At 42.3% G+C, this 15664-nt stretch overlaps 1 protein-coding gene across 1 annotated transcript; it reads left to right on the top strand.

Annotated features, from left to right (window-relative positions):
• Positions 1 to 13364: 13364 nt before the first annotated feature.
• On the top strand, positions 13365 to 14858 carry LOC146721040 (uncharacterized). Its single transcript, XM_085487472.1, has 4 exons — positions 13365 to 13654; positions 13738 to 13867; positions 13960 to 14469; positions 14552 to 14858. Exons 1-4 carry the CDS (start codon positions 13511 to 13513, stop codon positions 14803 to 14805), a joined length of 1038 nt encoding a protein of 345 aa, XP_085343598.1. The 5' UTR covers positions 13365 to 13510; the 3' UTR covers positions 14806 to 14858.
• The last annotated feature ends 806 nt before the right edge of the window (positions 14859 to 15664 follow it).

The raw sequence follows: 15664 nt of genomic DNA, 5'->3' as shown, positions 1-15664 counted from the left end.
ATTAATAGAGAGAAAGAATATTTTTTTAAATATTCTTTTTCAATTTATAATCTTTAAATTAATTAATCTTTAATCTTTAAAATTGTAATCCGCCTTTCTTAATTTTAAAAATCTGATTTTACATTCATTATTTATCAGTGAAGAAATTTTTACATTAATATCTATGAAAAAAGTGAACCATTCTATCGAACCTCTAAAGACTTTGTATTAGTAGTATAAGGAAACGTGCGAAAAATATTTTCAATTTTTTAATTTAGTTTCTTCAATAAACTGTTTATAGGTTCGACCTTTTATATATTTTTTACATAAACTACAAGAAGTTTTATTTTGAGCCGTCGTAGCACTTTTTATCACATCCCAATTTAAAGCTATATATTTTACGGAAAAGTATCTAAAATGCCCTTTTTTGCATCTTTAGATCAAGATATCTAAAAAACGTGACGTGATACGCAATTTTTGCGGCCGAATTTCTAATCGGCATGAAAAAAATCTACAAAAATACGCTTTGGAAATCTTCGAACCTGAAAAAAGTCATTTTTTGTCGACCAGTGTTATTGATTGAAGCATAGCACAAACTGAACATTTTATATTGTATACATTGTCTGCATAATATTTTACTTATTTATAAAATATATAATATATAAGTTTATATATATGCACACACATAGATATGACAATAGCGTTATCGTGATTTTTTTCGATTATTGAAGTTATATTGTATAATCTCTCTCTTATCTCTTTCTCTCTGCTACATAAATACTATTATAACGTAAAAGAACTTACGAGTAACGTATGATGGCTCAATGCAATAATATTCAATCACGTAAAAAACTTGAGTTCAAATATATCAATATTAATTTTTTTACAATATATTAGAATATAGAAAAATTATAGAAATATAAGGCGATAAACTTGAAAATTTTTAAATATTGAAAATATTTTAATCATTTTTACAATTACATACATGCAAAATAAGTCCGTAAATAAATTTATCAAGTAATAAATCCGTTGCATGCTTGCAGCTACATATGCACACACAAATAGCTGATATGTTGATTTTTATTAAAAATTTATTTTCTGTATTATTTTGCATTTATATAGTGTGTATGTGGGTGTGTGTGTGTGTGTGTGTGTGTGTGTGTGCGCGCGTGTAGTAAAAATATTTTCAATATATTTATAAAATTTTTATTGCCGAAATATATTTTTTTATAATTTCTCTGTATTCCAATATATTATTAAAAAATTGATATTGATATATTTGAACTCTAATAATTTACTGGGTGATACATACTGTGACGTGACGCTTTTGGAGCGCCGTCACAAGAGCGAAAAGCTCGATCGGGTAGGCCGCGGAGACCTGGAGCGCCCCTCACTTCGGGGAGGGTGCGATCCGTCGTTTTTTCGTATTCCATTTTACCGTATTTCTTGCGAGAATCGCAGTTGCACGCAGCATCGGCCTGTCGATGCGCGTGCGACACGATCGGTAGGTAGAGCGACAAGGACGGCTCGAGAGAGCGGCGGGAGAGAGACATGTTAAGCAAGAGAGAGAGGGAGTATGCCGGAGTGCCGCAGCAAGAGAGAGAAGGAGGATGCCGGAATACCGCAGCGCGAAAGGAGGATGGAGCGAGCGTAGGCGAGAGAGAGAGCGCGGGACCTCGCGCAGTTAAGTATCAAGTATTCGTAATTTAATTTGATATATCTCGCGCAGAATTTAGGCGTTGAAACGTTATAGATACCGAGAGGACTCCGGGAGCTAAAGCAACCACAGGGCCGATCCTGAAGGGGGACTACGGAGGGCCCGGCCAGCCTCCCGATTGTTCCCGAAGGAGAGATGCCGCGGGAAGAAACCCGGAGGAAAAGCCTCTCAACCAGCGATACATTACCGGCGTGAGAATTACCTCAGCTACAGGGTGAGGCGGGGGGGAGACCTTAGGGCCCCCGCCATCGACCCTATCATCGAGGGAATGCGCAAAAGATCGGCGCGAAAAAGAAGGTATCAAGACGCGCGAGGCCCGGCTCTCCACTGTTAGGTGTGCCTTAGACTAGAGAGGGTGACTCCAGGACTCCAAAAGTGCGACCCGAGGACTCGACTTCACCGTCAGAAACTGTAAGCCGCCTCTCGAGTAGTCGTAAATACGTTTTGGTTGGTACCGTAGATATTGATCGTGTACCGTAATTACCGTGAGTACCGTACTCTCTCATTTTTCGTATCGTTTTGTGTGTGAGAGAGCGGACTCTCTCTTTTCGTTTTTCGGCGTATCGTATCGCGGGGCCAGCCGACTTTGCGTTTCGCGAAGCAAGCCCTCTCCGAAAAGTGCCGCCGACAGTCTATCGTCTCGAAAATAATTATTATAAATTCGGGTTACCGAAATAGTCAGAGTCACGTTTTTTATAGGCTCGATTAATAGATTTTCGGAATTTGCGTGTAGCCGTCTCCGCGAGTTTGTTAACTATTCCATTGTTCTCGACTCGGCGAGAGAGTCGTGCGAGAGAATCACGAAATTTCCGTCATCTAGTTATTATCTTGTTTTTTTATACCGTGCCGTGTCTCGGAGTATCGTATTGTGACCTCTGTCTATACCGCGTGCCCGCGAAAATAAGTTAGACCATCATAACGTTTACCGATTTTGTATTTGTTATTCCGTTTGTATATTATTGTCGCGAAATTATATAGAATGTTTCACCTTGTATAATTAATACTAATTTTGTAAGTCAATTCCGAAAATACCGATATTCGCCGATCTTATGATATTATATTTTTCGTTTCAATACCGCTAGTTTATCTATTACTGTTTGTTACCTAATTATATTATCCGATTGTATGTATCCGATGTCAAATTGTAAATCCTAAGTGTCAAATATATATATCTGTCAAATTCTAACACCACGTGTATGTCTCTCTATACCTCTCTCTCAACCATAGACCCATCACTCCTATAGACCCGCGACTCTGTATGACTTTTGGAGAAGTGACGTTAAGTACCGTTCACAGTATTATCGTGGCGCGTTCACACGCGCCTGGCGCCCAACTTTACCGTGAGTTAATGAACGTCCCTAAGGGCAAATAATTAACTCTTCTGATACCGATTTTTACCGTTTTATTAGTTAAACTTGGAGAATCTTTAAATTGAACGCTCCCCTGTCTGAACTTGGCGTTTCGGCACAGGAAAAGACGTTGCAAATTTTTGGCGCCCAACGTGGGGCTACGTTAATAGAATATTATAGGAAGAGAGAGAGAGTAATATTCCTGAAAATTTTTCCTTTTCCTTTTTGAATTTGTGTACCAAAAATATTTTTTTTGTATGTGAGTTATTATATTATATGTGTTTTTTTTTATATATCATTTGAACAAAATTTTTTCCCTTTTTTTTCGTTCTTTCGCCTTTTTGGTTCTCGTTTTCGTTTTTTTTCGTTTATCGTTCGTTTATTAGTGGGGAAAATTTTTAGTGTCGTACAGTGATACCGTAGACTGATAATTTGAAGATTGTGGAAAATATTATCTGGCCGTAAGTAATTGAGCCAGCTATCCACGTCTTTGAGACTTGTGAGCCATCGGGAAATATGCCGACTTTGATACCGCGGCGCCGTAATTGAGTGCGCCAATTTACCGTTTGTTTAGTATAATTAGTGAGGGGAAAGTGTCGACAATTTTTTGCAGTTTTTTTTTTCCTTTCTTTGTCTTTCGTTTTGGGCCTGATATCGAATATTCTGCGAATTTTTTTTTGTTACCGTCTATCTGGGTACCGAATACCGTTCCAGTACTTTCGTCTGTTAAACATTTGAACTGGATTCGTTTCTCTTGTGTTTTTTACGCCCGTGTCTCGTTTATTTTGGTGACCGTCCGGAAATTTTCGGTTATTCGCCGCTATACGCGTAAATATCGTTAGCGAAAATAAGTCGAGGGAAATATAGGAATATATTATAGTTAGGGATACCTTTGTTTTTTTTGCCTTTTCGCTTTCCGTATCGGTTTTGTCTCGACTTCTAAAGAGGTCGAGCGAGTTGATATTTTTAATCCCAGTTATATACATTTTTTTTTGTTTTGTTTATTGTGCGCGGATACCGTTACTCAGCCTTAGGGCGAGTACCCTGGCCTCTTGATACCGTTTCGACCTATACCAGGATACCGAATTTAGTCGTTTATTTTGTATGAGATATTATAATTTTTTTTTCTTCTCTCGTTCGTGTTACTTTTTCGGAATAACAGTCGTGTTTTTATTTTCTTGTTTTTTTTTCGGATATCTTGAGTCAACCGTTAAGAGTTAACCTTACTTATTATTAGTTTATATTTTTTTTTCTTTCTTCTTTTCCTTCCGTCTGTATATCGAATATTGTTAGAGTCATTATTATTATTTTTTTGTTCTCTTTTATTATTATTTTTCTATATTGTTAGAGTTATTATTCTTATTTTTTTTTCTTTCTCTGCCCTTCGGGACTGAAGTTATTATCTTGCCTTGTTTTGATACCGAGATTTAGTATTATCATTTTTTTAGTTTTTATTCTTTTTTAAGTCTAGCTTACCGAAACTTCTTAGCAAATATATATATTTTTTTTGGTTTTGTCGGTTTTTATTTCTTTTTCTTTTCCGTATTGAACTTGTTATTATTTTAATTTCTTATAGCTCTGAGATTATTATTTCTTTTGATTCTTTTTATTTTTTCTTTCGGATTATTTCAAATCGTTAGTGCAGTTCAATTCTCATTGTCAGTATAATTTTCTTTATTATTATTTTTATTATTATTTTAGTACTACTTCAGATTCCCTTTTACAAAATTTTTTTTTCTTTTGTTTCCATAACTTTTTTTTCTTTTGGGATATTAGTATCGGGTTTTTTTTTTATTTATCGCGTGTAATAATTTTTCTTTTCGTTCTCTTTCTTTTTTTCTTAAATTAACTACTCACTTTTAACAGTTTTGCTCGGTTTACTCTCAACTGCATTCAAACTTTCCGATTTTATTACCGTTCCGTTCAAAGTTACCGATGAGGCCAGGCAGCGATCCACACCAGTGGATACAAAGTCTAACAAAAAGTCAAGCGCGACATCATTTGGCGGATAGGAATTTAAACACGCAGGGAATTGTACCGGTCTTAAGGGCACGATTATTGCACTACGAGGAAGGCATAGCGAGAGGGCAAATGTCGACAGAGGAAGGGACCTCCAGTGGGGTATCGGAACCTCGGCTGAGTAGGAACCCCTTAGAAGAAGGGGCCGCAAGTGATCCCACACCTCCCTTATTCGAATCCTTCGACGGGATTTATGAGGTCGAGCGGAAATCCGTAAGGCCTCAAGTTAGATACCGTAATCCCGCGCCGGAGGCAAATAACCCGCGACCCGGACAAGCTTCCACCGCAGAGGCATACAATTTCATGAGGAAGTGGAATTTGCATTTCTCGGGGAAACGGGGTAGCGACGCGGAGGCATTTTTGTTACGTATTAAGGAGGCCCGCGCCATAGTACCGATTTCGGACGCGGATCTATTCAAGTGCCTACCGTTATTCTTATCAGATACCGCATTATATTGGGTGAGGTTAGAGGCAGAAAATTGGAGGGATTGGCGTGATTTTGAGACTGCCTGGAGGGGGAGATTCGGAGACCCCGATTATCAGTACGCGCTCCGAGACGAAATTTTCCGACGAACGCAGGGAGAATTCGAGAGCGCGGCCGATTATTTGACGTGTTTGAGGGCCTTGTTAAGTCGGATGTCTCCGCAGTGGCCCCTGGCGGAGCAGCTAAATTTCGCGCATCGCAATATGTTGCCGAAGCTGCAAATCACGATTCGGCGGCAGGAATTCGAGGATTTTTCGACACTCGAGTATTTGGCAACGCGAGTCGAACGCAGTTTTCTGGCCGAGAAAAATTACCGTCCCCCGTTACCGCCCGAACAATCTATTTTCCCGGATTTGGCGTATCACGCGCCAAAGGGGAAAACGCGAGCCCCGATTACCGTTGCGGCCGCGACCGCCACTCGCAAGGAGAAAAAGGCCGCGAAAATACAACCGCGAATACCGCCTCAAATATCGGAGCTCCAGTAAACGCGGCGGCTACTGTTTCAGATACCGTCTCCGGGGATACCGTCAGGCCGGCTGCAGATAACACCAGCACGATAAAGTGCTGGAACTGCAATAAGACCGGACATCGCGCACGCGGGTGCGCGGAACCACGCCGAAAGTATTGTTACCGCTGCGGGAAACCGGACGTTACCGTACAAACGTGTACCAAGTGTGCGGGAAACGCGAACCGGAGCCCGTAGAAAGGGTCCCTACGACTCCGAGTTTGAGGAACGAGACCCGAAATTATTCGTATGTTACCGTTGGGGAAGAAACATTACCGTCTCTACGTTTCTTCTGCGTCACGATACGCGGCCATAGTCTCACGGCTCTCGTGGACTCGGGGTCCAATCGCACATTAATAGGCCGCGAAGGGATGAAAATAATCGAAGCGCTAAACATCCCGACTTCCCGTACTAGAGGGATTCAGATCCGCACCGCAAACGGTCAGCTCGCGGATATTATAGCCGAAGCCACTGTACCGATACAATTAGAGGATAGATGCCGCGAAATTACCGTTGGTTTGTTACCGAATTTAGCTGTACCGTGTATACTCGGGATTGATTTCTTAACGAAATTTGGAATAGTAATAGATTTCGCCACAAGCGAATGGCATTTTTCGCAATTGCCACACATCCGGTACCGCCTCACTACGGAAAATACGCAGGGGATTTCGTGCTGTGGATTATCCGATTTGACGCCCAAACAAGAACAAAGTTTAGAAATTTTTTTACGAACGTTACCGCCAGTCTCAGACACCCCCGGAGTTACCGCATTAACCGAACACACGATAGATGTGGGTTCGAGCCCCCCGATTAAGCAACGCTGCTATGTAGTATCGCCGAAAGTGCAGGAAGCAATACGGGCGGAGACCGAGAAAATGCTCGCGACGGGAATTATTGAGCCATCCTATAGCGAGTGGTCGAATCCGATCGTAATGGTGAAAAAGCCGACCGGTAAATACCGCTTTTGTTTAGATTTCCGCAAGGTTAACGGGGTATCAAAGAAAGACGCGTACCCGTTGCCAAACATGAACAGAATTTTGGACAAGTTACGGTCGGCAAAGTACATCTCGACAATCGATTTAAGTCAGGCATACTTTCAGATACCGTTGGCAAAGAACAGTCGAGAAATTACCGCTTTTAGTGTCCCAGGGATGGGATTATATCATTTTACGCGAATGCCATATGGTCTTACGGGGGCTCCGGCTACCTTCCAACGCTTATTAGACTGGTTGATAGGGCCCGAAATGGAACCGCACGCGTTCGCGTACTTAGATGATATAGTGATAGTTACGCCTACATTCGAGGAACACATGATTTGGTTGAAGAAAGTGTTAGATAAAATAGTTACCGCCGGACTTACAGTTAACCCGGACAAGTGCGAATTTTGCCGCGCTCAGGTGCGTTATTTAAGATTTATCGTGCAACGAGAAGGCCTTACAGTGGATCCCGAAAAGACGCGACCGATCTTGGAATATCCCGCGCCGCGAAATATCAAGCAGTTAAGGAGGTTTATGGGGATGTCATCTTGGTACCGTCGCTTTATACCGCAGTTCGCGACGCTCAGCGAGCCTATAACGCGTCTGTTGAAGAAGGGCAGGCGCTGGGAATGGGGGGATGATCAGGATCGCGCCTTTCAGGAGATCCAAGATCATTTAGTTACCGCACCGACTCTGGCTTGTCCGGACTTCGAGATACCGTTCGTGCTGCAGACAGACGCGAGTTCGGTGGGATTAGGCGCGGTGTTAACGCAAATGATAGACGGGGAAGAAAGAGTGATAGCGTTCGCGAGTAGAGCACTGGCAGATCCCGAAACGTGGTACACGGTTACCGAACAGGAATGCTTAGCGGTCGTATGGGCGATTAAGAAGTTTCGGCCGTACCTCGAAGGATACCGCTTTACGGTAGTTACCGACCATAGTAGCCTACGCTGGCTACATAATTTAAAGAACCCGACGGGTAAATTGGCAAGATGGGCGTTGGAATTATTGGAGTATGACTACGAGGTCATACATCGTAAGGGAGCGCTGCATCATGTACCGGATGCCCTATCGCGAATGTACGAGGGGGAAGATACCGACATGATACCGTATACCGAGCACACTAACGCTTTGGTGAATGCCGCGATAGAGACAATAGATGTAGAAAACATTACGGACGAATGGTACCGAAAACGATTGAGGGAGGTTATCGAAACCCCAAATAAGTTTACGCAATGGAAGGTGCTGGACGGTAGATTGTACTTTTTGAGACCGAAGCGCGTAATTTCGGATATCGTGGAGGACTTAGACCGATGGAAACTTGTACTACCGAAGGAATACCGTATAGAAGCCCTAAGGGAGTCGCATGACATGCCGCAGGCGGGACACTTGGGGCTGGAAAAAACTTATCAGCGCGTGGCCGTATCGTATTTTTGGCCGAATTTGTTTCGGGAAGTTACCGCTTATGTGCGAGATTGCGATTTGTGTCAACGGACAAAGGTGGATCAGGCAGGTCCGGCGGGTCTGATGGGACGTCGCATCGCGGACGGCCCGTGGACCGTAGTCGCGGCCGACATCGTAGGTCCGTTGCCCCGTAGCAAGGCCGGATTTCAGTATCTTTTAGTGATACAGGATTTATTTACAAAGTGGGTCGAATGCAAGGCCCTAAGAGCGGCCAACGGGAGTAAAATTAGCGAGGCCCTCGAGGATTTAGTGATATCCCGATGGGGCGCGCCGCGATTTTTGTTGACCGATAACGGTACCGAATTTATAAATAAAGTCCTGAAGACGTTCGCGGAAGAACACAATCTAACGCACACTACCGTACCGCCATACCACCCCCAGGCTAACCCCGTAGAGCGAGTGAATCGAATTCTTAAAACGATGATAATCTCGTTCATAGATAAAGATCATCGAGAATGGGACGAACACCTTCCCGAATTTCGGTTCGCTTACAATACCGCATGTCATTCGTCGTTAGGCGCGTCTCCCGCTTTCTTGAATTTGGGGCGGGAATTAGTACCGGTCTACTCCCTGAGTAGGCGCACTCAGCAAGCTACCGAAGTTACCGCCGAAGATACCGCGAAGTGGGCAGATAGGATGCAGAAATTACAGTCATTGAGAGAATGGGTAGTCGAGAATTTAAATAAAGCGTACGAGAAACAGGCCTCCCACTACAATTTACGTAGACGGGATAAAAGATTTCGGGTGGGAGACCTGGTACTGAAACGGCAGCACGTTTTATCGTCCGCCGCGGAAAGGATCGCGGCGAAATTGGCTCACAAGTTTCAGGGACCATATAGGATAGCGCGGGTGATCTCTCCAGTTGTGTACGAATTAGCGCAACTGGACAGGACCCCCGCAGGCAAATGGCACATTAAGGACCTTAAAGCTTATCACGTTCCGGATACCGTTTTGTAGATGCCGCGTAAATGTTACGGACGTGTCGCAGTCCGGACGCTGCTGCGGAACTTCTGGAGGCGGCACCCCGAGGTCGTGGCCTTCATCGAGGAGCACGACGAGGGCTTCTGGCCCGACATGGAGGACACGGCCAGACAGTACCAGGAGGCCGTATATACTACCGAGGGGGCGGTGGTGCGGGAGTTCCCGGAGACCCGGGAAACTCCGGTTCAGACGCCCGACGAGCCGCGGGTGGAGCCCGAGCCGCGAACACCTCCAGCGCCGCGGACGACGGAGCGGGCGACATCTCCGGGGCGAACCCCGAGGGTACGCTCCGGCCGAGTGCAGCGCACTCGGTCTCCCCGAGGGATGCCGGCCCGCGAACTCCAGCGAGGGTGCTGGAATTGTGGTAACCAGGCCCACGCATATACGGCCTGTCCGTTGGGGCGCACCCACGACTTCTGTTATGGGTACGGGTGGCGGGGCGTAACCCTACGCCAATGCCCCCGCTGCGGCCCAAACTACCGCCGGGCAGAGCCGTGTACGGCCGGGCGAGGACCGCGAGCACCCCGAATGCCATCGCCGGCGCGCGAGGACTCGCCGACGCGGGACGGGTGGCCGTGGGCCCGTGACACGGACGGGAAGTCCATATAAGGACGTCGCGGGGGCCGCGGAGACGAGCGAGGAGTTTTCTTTTTTTTATATATACCGCTTTTCTTTGTTTTCTTTCTTTGTTTTCTTCTTCTTTTTGGTTGTTCGATATTTTTTTTTTCTTTTCTTCTCTTTTTTCTCTCTTTCCGCATATTTTTCTTTTTATTTTCATTTCGTGTTTGTTTTTTTGGAAAATTGTGTATATAATGGACGAGGACCAATGAGGGAAATAAACCCATAGTATTGGAATCAGAGTATTCTTTATTTCCTTTTTCCTAATTTCCCCCTATCGCGAGGTCGCGGAGCGGCTCATGCGAGGTTTGAGAGCGCGGACGGTAAAAGAATATGTCGCGAGGTGGCTGTCGGGCAGTCAGGGAGATACAGGGCGGACTACCGTTTTCGATTTTTTAAGCATGTGAAAGAGAATCTGCCGGAGAGGCGGCAGGTGAAGGGTTCGTAGCGAGACCTCCTCGGTCCTCCCCTAGGAGGGGGGAGTTGTGACGTGACGCTTTTGGAGCGCCGTCACAAGGGCGAAAACGCCCGATCGGGTAGGCCGCGGAGGCCTGGAGCGCCCCTCACTTCGGGGAGGGTGCGATCCGTCGTTTTTTTTGAATTTTGTATTACCGTATTTTTGCGAGAATTGCCGTTGCACGCAGCATCGGCCTGTCGATGCGCGTGCGACGCGATTCATAGGTAGAGCGACAAGGACGGCTCGAGAGAGCGGCCGGAGAGAGACATGTTAAGCAAGAGAGAGAGGGAGGATGCCGGAGTGCCGCAGCAAGAGAGAGAAGGAGGATGCCGGAATACCACAGCGCGAAAGGAGGATGGAGCGAGCATAGGAGAGAGAGAGCGCGGGACCTCGCGCAGTTAAGTATCAAATATTCGTAATTTAATTTGAAATATCTCGCGCAGACTCTAGGCGTTGGAATATTATAGATACCGAGAGGACTCCGGGAGCCAAATAAACCACAGGGCCGATCCTAAAAGAGGACTACGGAGGGCCCGGCCAGCCTCCCGTTTGTTCCCGAAGGAGAGAGAGGCCGCGGGAAGAAACCCGGAGGAAAATCCTGTCAACCAGCAATACATTACCGGCGTAAGAAATACCTCAGCTAAAGGGGGAGGCGGGGGGAGACCTTAGGTCCCCCGCCATCGACCCTATCATCGAGGGATGCGCAAAAGATCGGCGCGGAAAAGAGGGTACCGAGACGCGCGAGGCCCGGCTCTCCACTGTTCGGTGTGCCGTAGCCAAGAGAGGGTGCCTCCAGGACTCCACCAGACGATTCCAGGACTCAATTTCACCGCCTGAACTGTAAGCCGCCTCTCGAGTAGTCGTAGTTACGTGTTGGTTGGTACCGTAGAGATTGATAGTATACCGTAATTACCGTGAGTACCGTACTCTCTCATTTTTCGTATCGTTTTGTGTGCGAGAGAGCGGTCTCTCTCTTTCGTTTTTCGGGATATCGTATCGCGGGGCCAGCCGACTTTGCGTTTCGCGAAGAGAGCCCTCTCCGAAAAGTGCCGCCGACAGTCTAGCGTATCGAAATTAATTATCGTCAATTTTGGTTACCGAAATATTCAGAGTCACGTTTTTATTAGCTCGATTATTAGATTTTCGGGATTTGCGTGTAGCCGTCTTCGCGAGTTTGTGAACTATTTCCTTGTTCTCGACTCGGCGAGAGAGTCGTGCGAGAGAATCACGAAATCTCCGTCATCTAGTTTTTATCTTGTTTTTTTCATACCGTGCCGTGTCTCGGCATATCGTATTGTGACCTCTGTCTATTCCGCGTGCCCGCGAAAATAAGTTAGACCCTCATAATATTTACCGATTTTGTATTTGTTATTCCGCTTGTATATTATTGTCGCGAAAGTACATAGAATGTTTCACCGTGTATAATTAATACTGATTTTATAAGTCAATTCCGAAAATACCGTTACTCACAGATTTTATTATATTCTATTTCTGATGCGCTACCGCTAGTTTATATCTTACTGTTTGTTACATAATTTTATTGTCCAATTGTATGTATCCGATGTCAAATTGTAATTCCTAAGTGTCAAATATATATATATCTGTCAAACTCTAACACCACGTGTATGTCTCTCTATACCTCTCTCTCAACCATAGACCCATCACTCCTATAGACCCGCGACTCTGTATGACTTTTGGAAAAGTGACGTTAAGTACCGTTCACAGTATTATCGTGGCGCGTTCACACGCGCCTGGCGCCCAACTTTACCGTGAGTTAATAAACGCCCCTAAGGGCGTAGAATTAACTCTTCTGATACCGATTTTTTTCCGTTTATTAGTTAATCTTGGAGAATCTTTAAATTGAACGCTCCCCTGTCCGAACTTGGCGTTTCGGCACAGGAAAAGACGTTGCATTGTAAAACTTCATTAATACTTTCCTCATTTATAAAAATTGTAGGAATTGCATAGAGTTTTAATTTACGTCGTCCATTCTGTTGTTTATTTTTAAACTGAGAGTCATCAAAATGAAACTACAACAAATATTTATTGCTTATTTATTGTATATTTGCCAAGGATACTCCAAATATTCAACTATACAATTTTAAAACTTAATTTATCAATATCGAAACTTAATATATCAATATCTGTTAAGTCTCTAATACCTATTATATCTTTATTCAATAAAATTAATATTAAATAAATAATTTTTGATATTTTTTATACAGTTCTGTACTATGTTTTAAAATTGAACAGTCGTATTATAAAATTATTTACTCTAGATTCAATAATACCTCACATAACCTTGAATCTCCTTTTGGATCTTTAGCACACTGTTTAATCCAAATTTCCTTACGTTCTTGGTTAGCAGGAAATCTGAAGAGACGAAATCCTTGTTCTGTATGATTGCGACAGTTTTTTGCACAACAGCCTGGCATTATTATATATTTTTCAAAACTAAATCTCAACTCCACATTCCACTTTCTCTCACTACTACTTATTCACTCTTCTCGTACAACACACACTCACACATACTTCGTAGCCCCAAAATGGCGCTCATGCGACGGTCTTACTTCCCCTCCTGTCGTTCATCTACGGACCTTGCACTAGGTCATATGGACGATTTACTGGAATCGAAAAACAATACCGCTCTCGCGAGACGCGCCCATTACATTCGAGGCGGACGAGCGATAGATCTTATAGGACATCTCCATTGCGACGTTTTCAATCATGACAAATTCTTAATTAACGGTGTAGAAGTACGACTGAGACCAAGGTCGGTAAATGACGCCCGCCGCCACCTCAGGTCTTCCGACGGCCGCCATTTTGGATCCAGTAACTGTGTGTTAGTGCACGTCTGTACAATAGTTGTTACTGTGTGCGTAGTTCGCCATTCGCGCTGATGGTGTACGGCACTGTACGGAGTACGGACATGTGTCTCGTTGGAAAGACGAAAAGCTGCAATGGTAGGCTGCTGTGCAAAACATTGCAAGAATCGCAGTGAAAATGGATTTCGTATGTTTCGGTTTCCCAAAGACAAGCAACGAAAACAAGTATGGCTCGAAAAATGCGGTAAAAGTATAGCACCGACTTCGAGGTTATGCGAGGTATGTAAATGAATTATGTCAATTAAAAATATTATAATTTAAATTTCAAGCAAGTATTAATTATCACTTTTTACTTTATGTAGCATCACTTTGATGACTCCCAATTTGAAAACCACCGAGAGGATAAATGGCGAAAATTAAAACCAAACGCTGTTCCAACTATTTTTAATGATAAAAATTCAACAATTACATTCAATAACCAGTTAGCAGTTGGTAAGAATTATTACAGAATCATATTTTTTTATTCAATATCTGTGGATATTAGATAATAATTATTATTTTTTAATTACATTTATTATTTGCAGGGCAACAAACTCCTCACGAAAACCTATTTGAAAATGATTATGTTCAAGACTTTAATCCGGTGATTTTAACTAATTTCAACAGTAATATTAGGGATAATGAGAACGTTATCGATGAAAATTCACTAAATGAACATTTTCCATCAGCAAAAATGGTCACAGATGCAAGCATTCAAACTGATGGTGACAGTGACACACTTATGTTACAAACAAAATACATTTCTAATGAAGAAGGTACTATCCGACAAGCTAATGAAATAAAATACTTGCAACTGCAATTAGAAAAAGAGCGTGCAAAAGCTAATATGCTAAAGTCGAAATATGAAAATGAAAAATTATTACGACTAAAAATGACAACAAAAATGAAATCTTATAAGAAAAAATGTTGTACTTTATCTGAAAAATTGGAAAATATTCCATTTTTCAAGAAATTTGCTGCAGGATTATCTAATCCACATCAACCAAAATGGTCTCCTGAATGCTTAAAACTTGCAACACAAATAAGATACGCTGGTAATTCCCTCAATTTTTAAATAAAGTAATGTTAGTTTTTGTATGGAATTAACACTAATTTTAATACTTTCTGTTTACTTAGTTGGATGGAAGGCCTATTTATATTTGAAAAAAGACCTTCAGTTACCTTTACCAGCTTATTCTACTTTATGCAAACACATCAATAAACTTGATTTCTCTCCTGGTCTGTTAAATGACGTCCTTTCATTAATGGCAAAGAAAAAGAAAACTCATTCATTTGCGCTTCAAAGTGATAGTGTTGTTTTGATGGATGAAATGGAAATTAAAAAATCCTTGGAGTATGATGTTAGCACAGGTATATATGATACAAACTGAAGTTTATATTTATATTACGACTAATAATTACAAAATATGATTACAAAAATAGATATTCTTAGCATCCTTATTAAAAGAAAGTCCTACACTCTGTATATCTCTGTATATAAGTACTAATTCATGAGTGTTTTTCTACAGTCTCTTTATTGATAAATAGAATATATTTTCAATTGTATAATAATAATAATAATAATATTAATAATAATTGTAAAAATAATAATTGTAATTAAAATAATGATTTTGATAATAGTATTGATAATGATACCTATAAGTAATAGTATTAGAGTAAGAAAATTGTAATAATAATAACATAATTTTTTTCTCATATTTTGTAATTTAGTTATTTTCTTGTCTCTCTATACAGTTCATAGGCGTAACCCATTGGTTCGAAATCCAAAGTACGTTAAAAATGAAATATATATTTTTTATCTATAACTACAGGGTCGTTTATTGGACACACAACGTGTGAAGAACAAGCAAAACTAAGCACTACTGTTGTTGTTTTTATGCTCAGAGGACTAACAGAAAACTGGAAGCAAATTATTTCGTGGCATCTGACGTCTAAATCTTCAGATGATTGTGTAATGACCCAATTACTTTTAGAAATTGTTGAAGAAATCGAGAAAATAGGCTTTAGGGTTTATGGATTAGTCTGTGATATGGGTCCGAAAAATCAAGCTATATGGCGCAACTTAGGAGTAAACGTTTCGAGGGATAACGTTGTACCGTTTATAGATCATCCCGTACGAACTGGTAATTCTTTTTATATCTTTCCAGATGCTCCACATCTTTTAAAAAGTTTACGAATGGCGTTAACCAATAATTCCATCATTATAATAGCCCGATCAATTGTAGAGTC

The sequence above is a fragment of the Nylanderia fulva genome, unplaced genomic scaffold (genome assembly GCF_048542155.1).
Source record: "Nylanderia fulva isolate GAGA-0341 unplaced genomic scaffold, ASM4854215v1 Scaffold56, whole genome shotgun sequence".
In the NCBI taxonomy this organism is placed as follows: Eukaryota; Metazoa; Arthropoda; class Insecta; order Hymenoptera; family Formicidae; genus Nylanderia; species Nylanderia fulva.
This window is presented reverse-complemented; position numbering and strand designations above follow the sequence as displayed.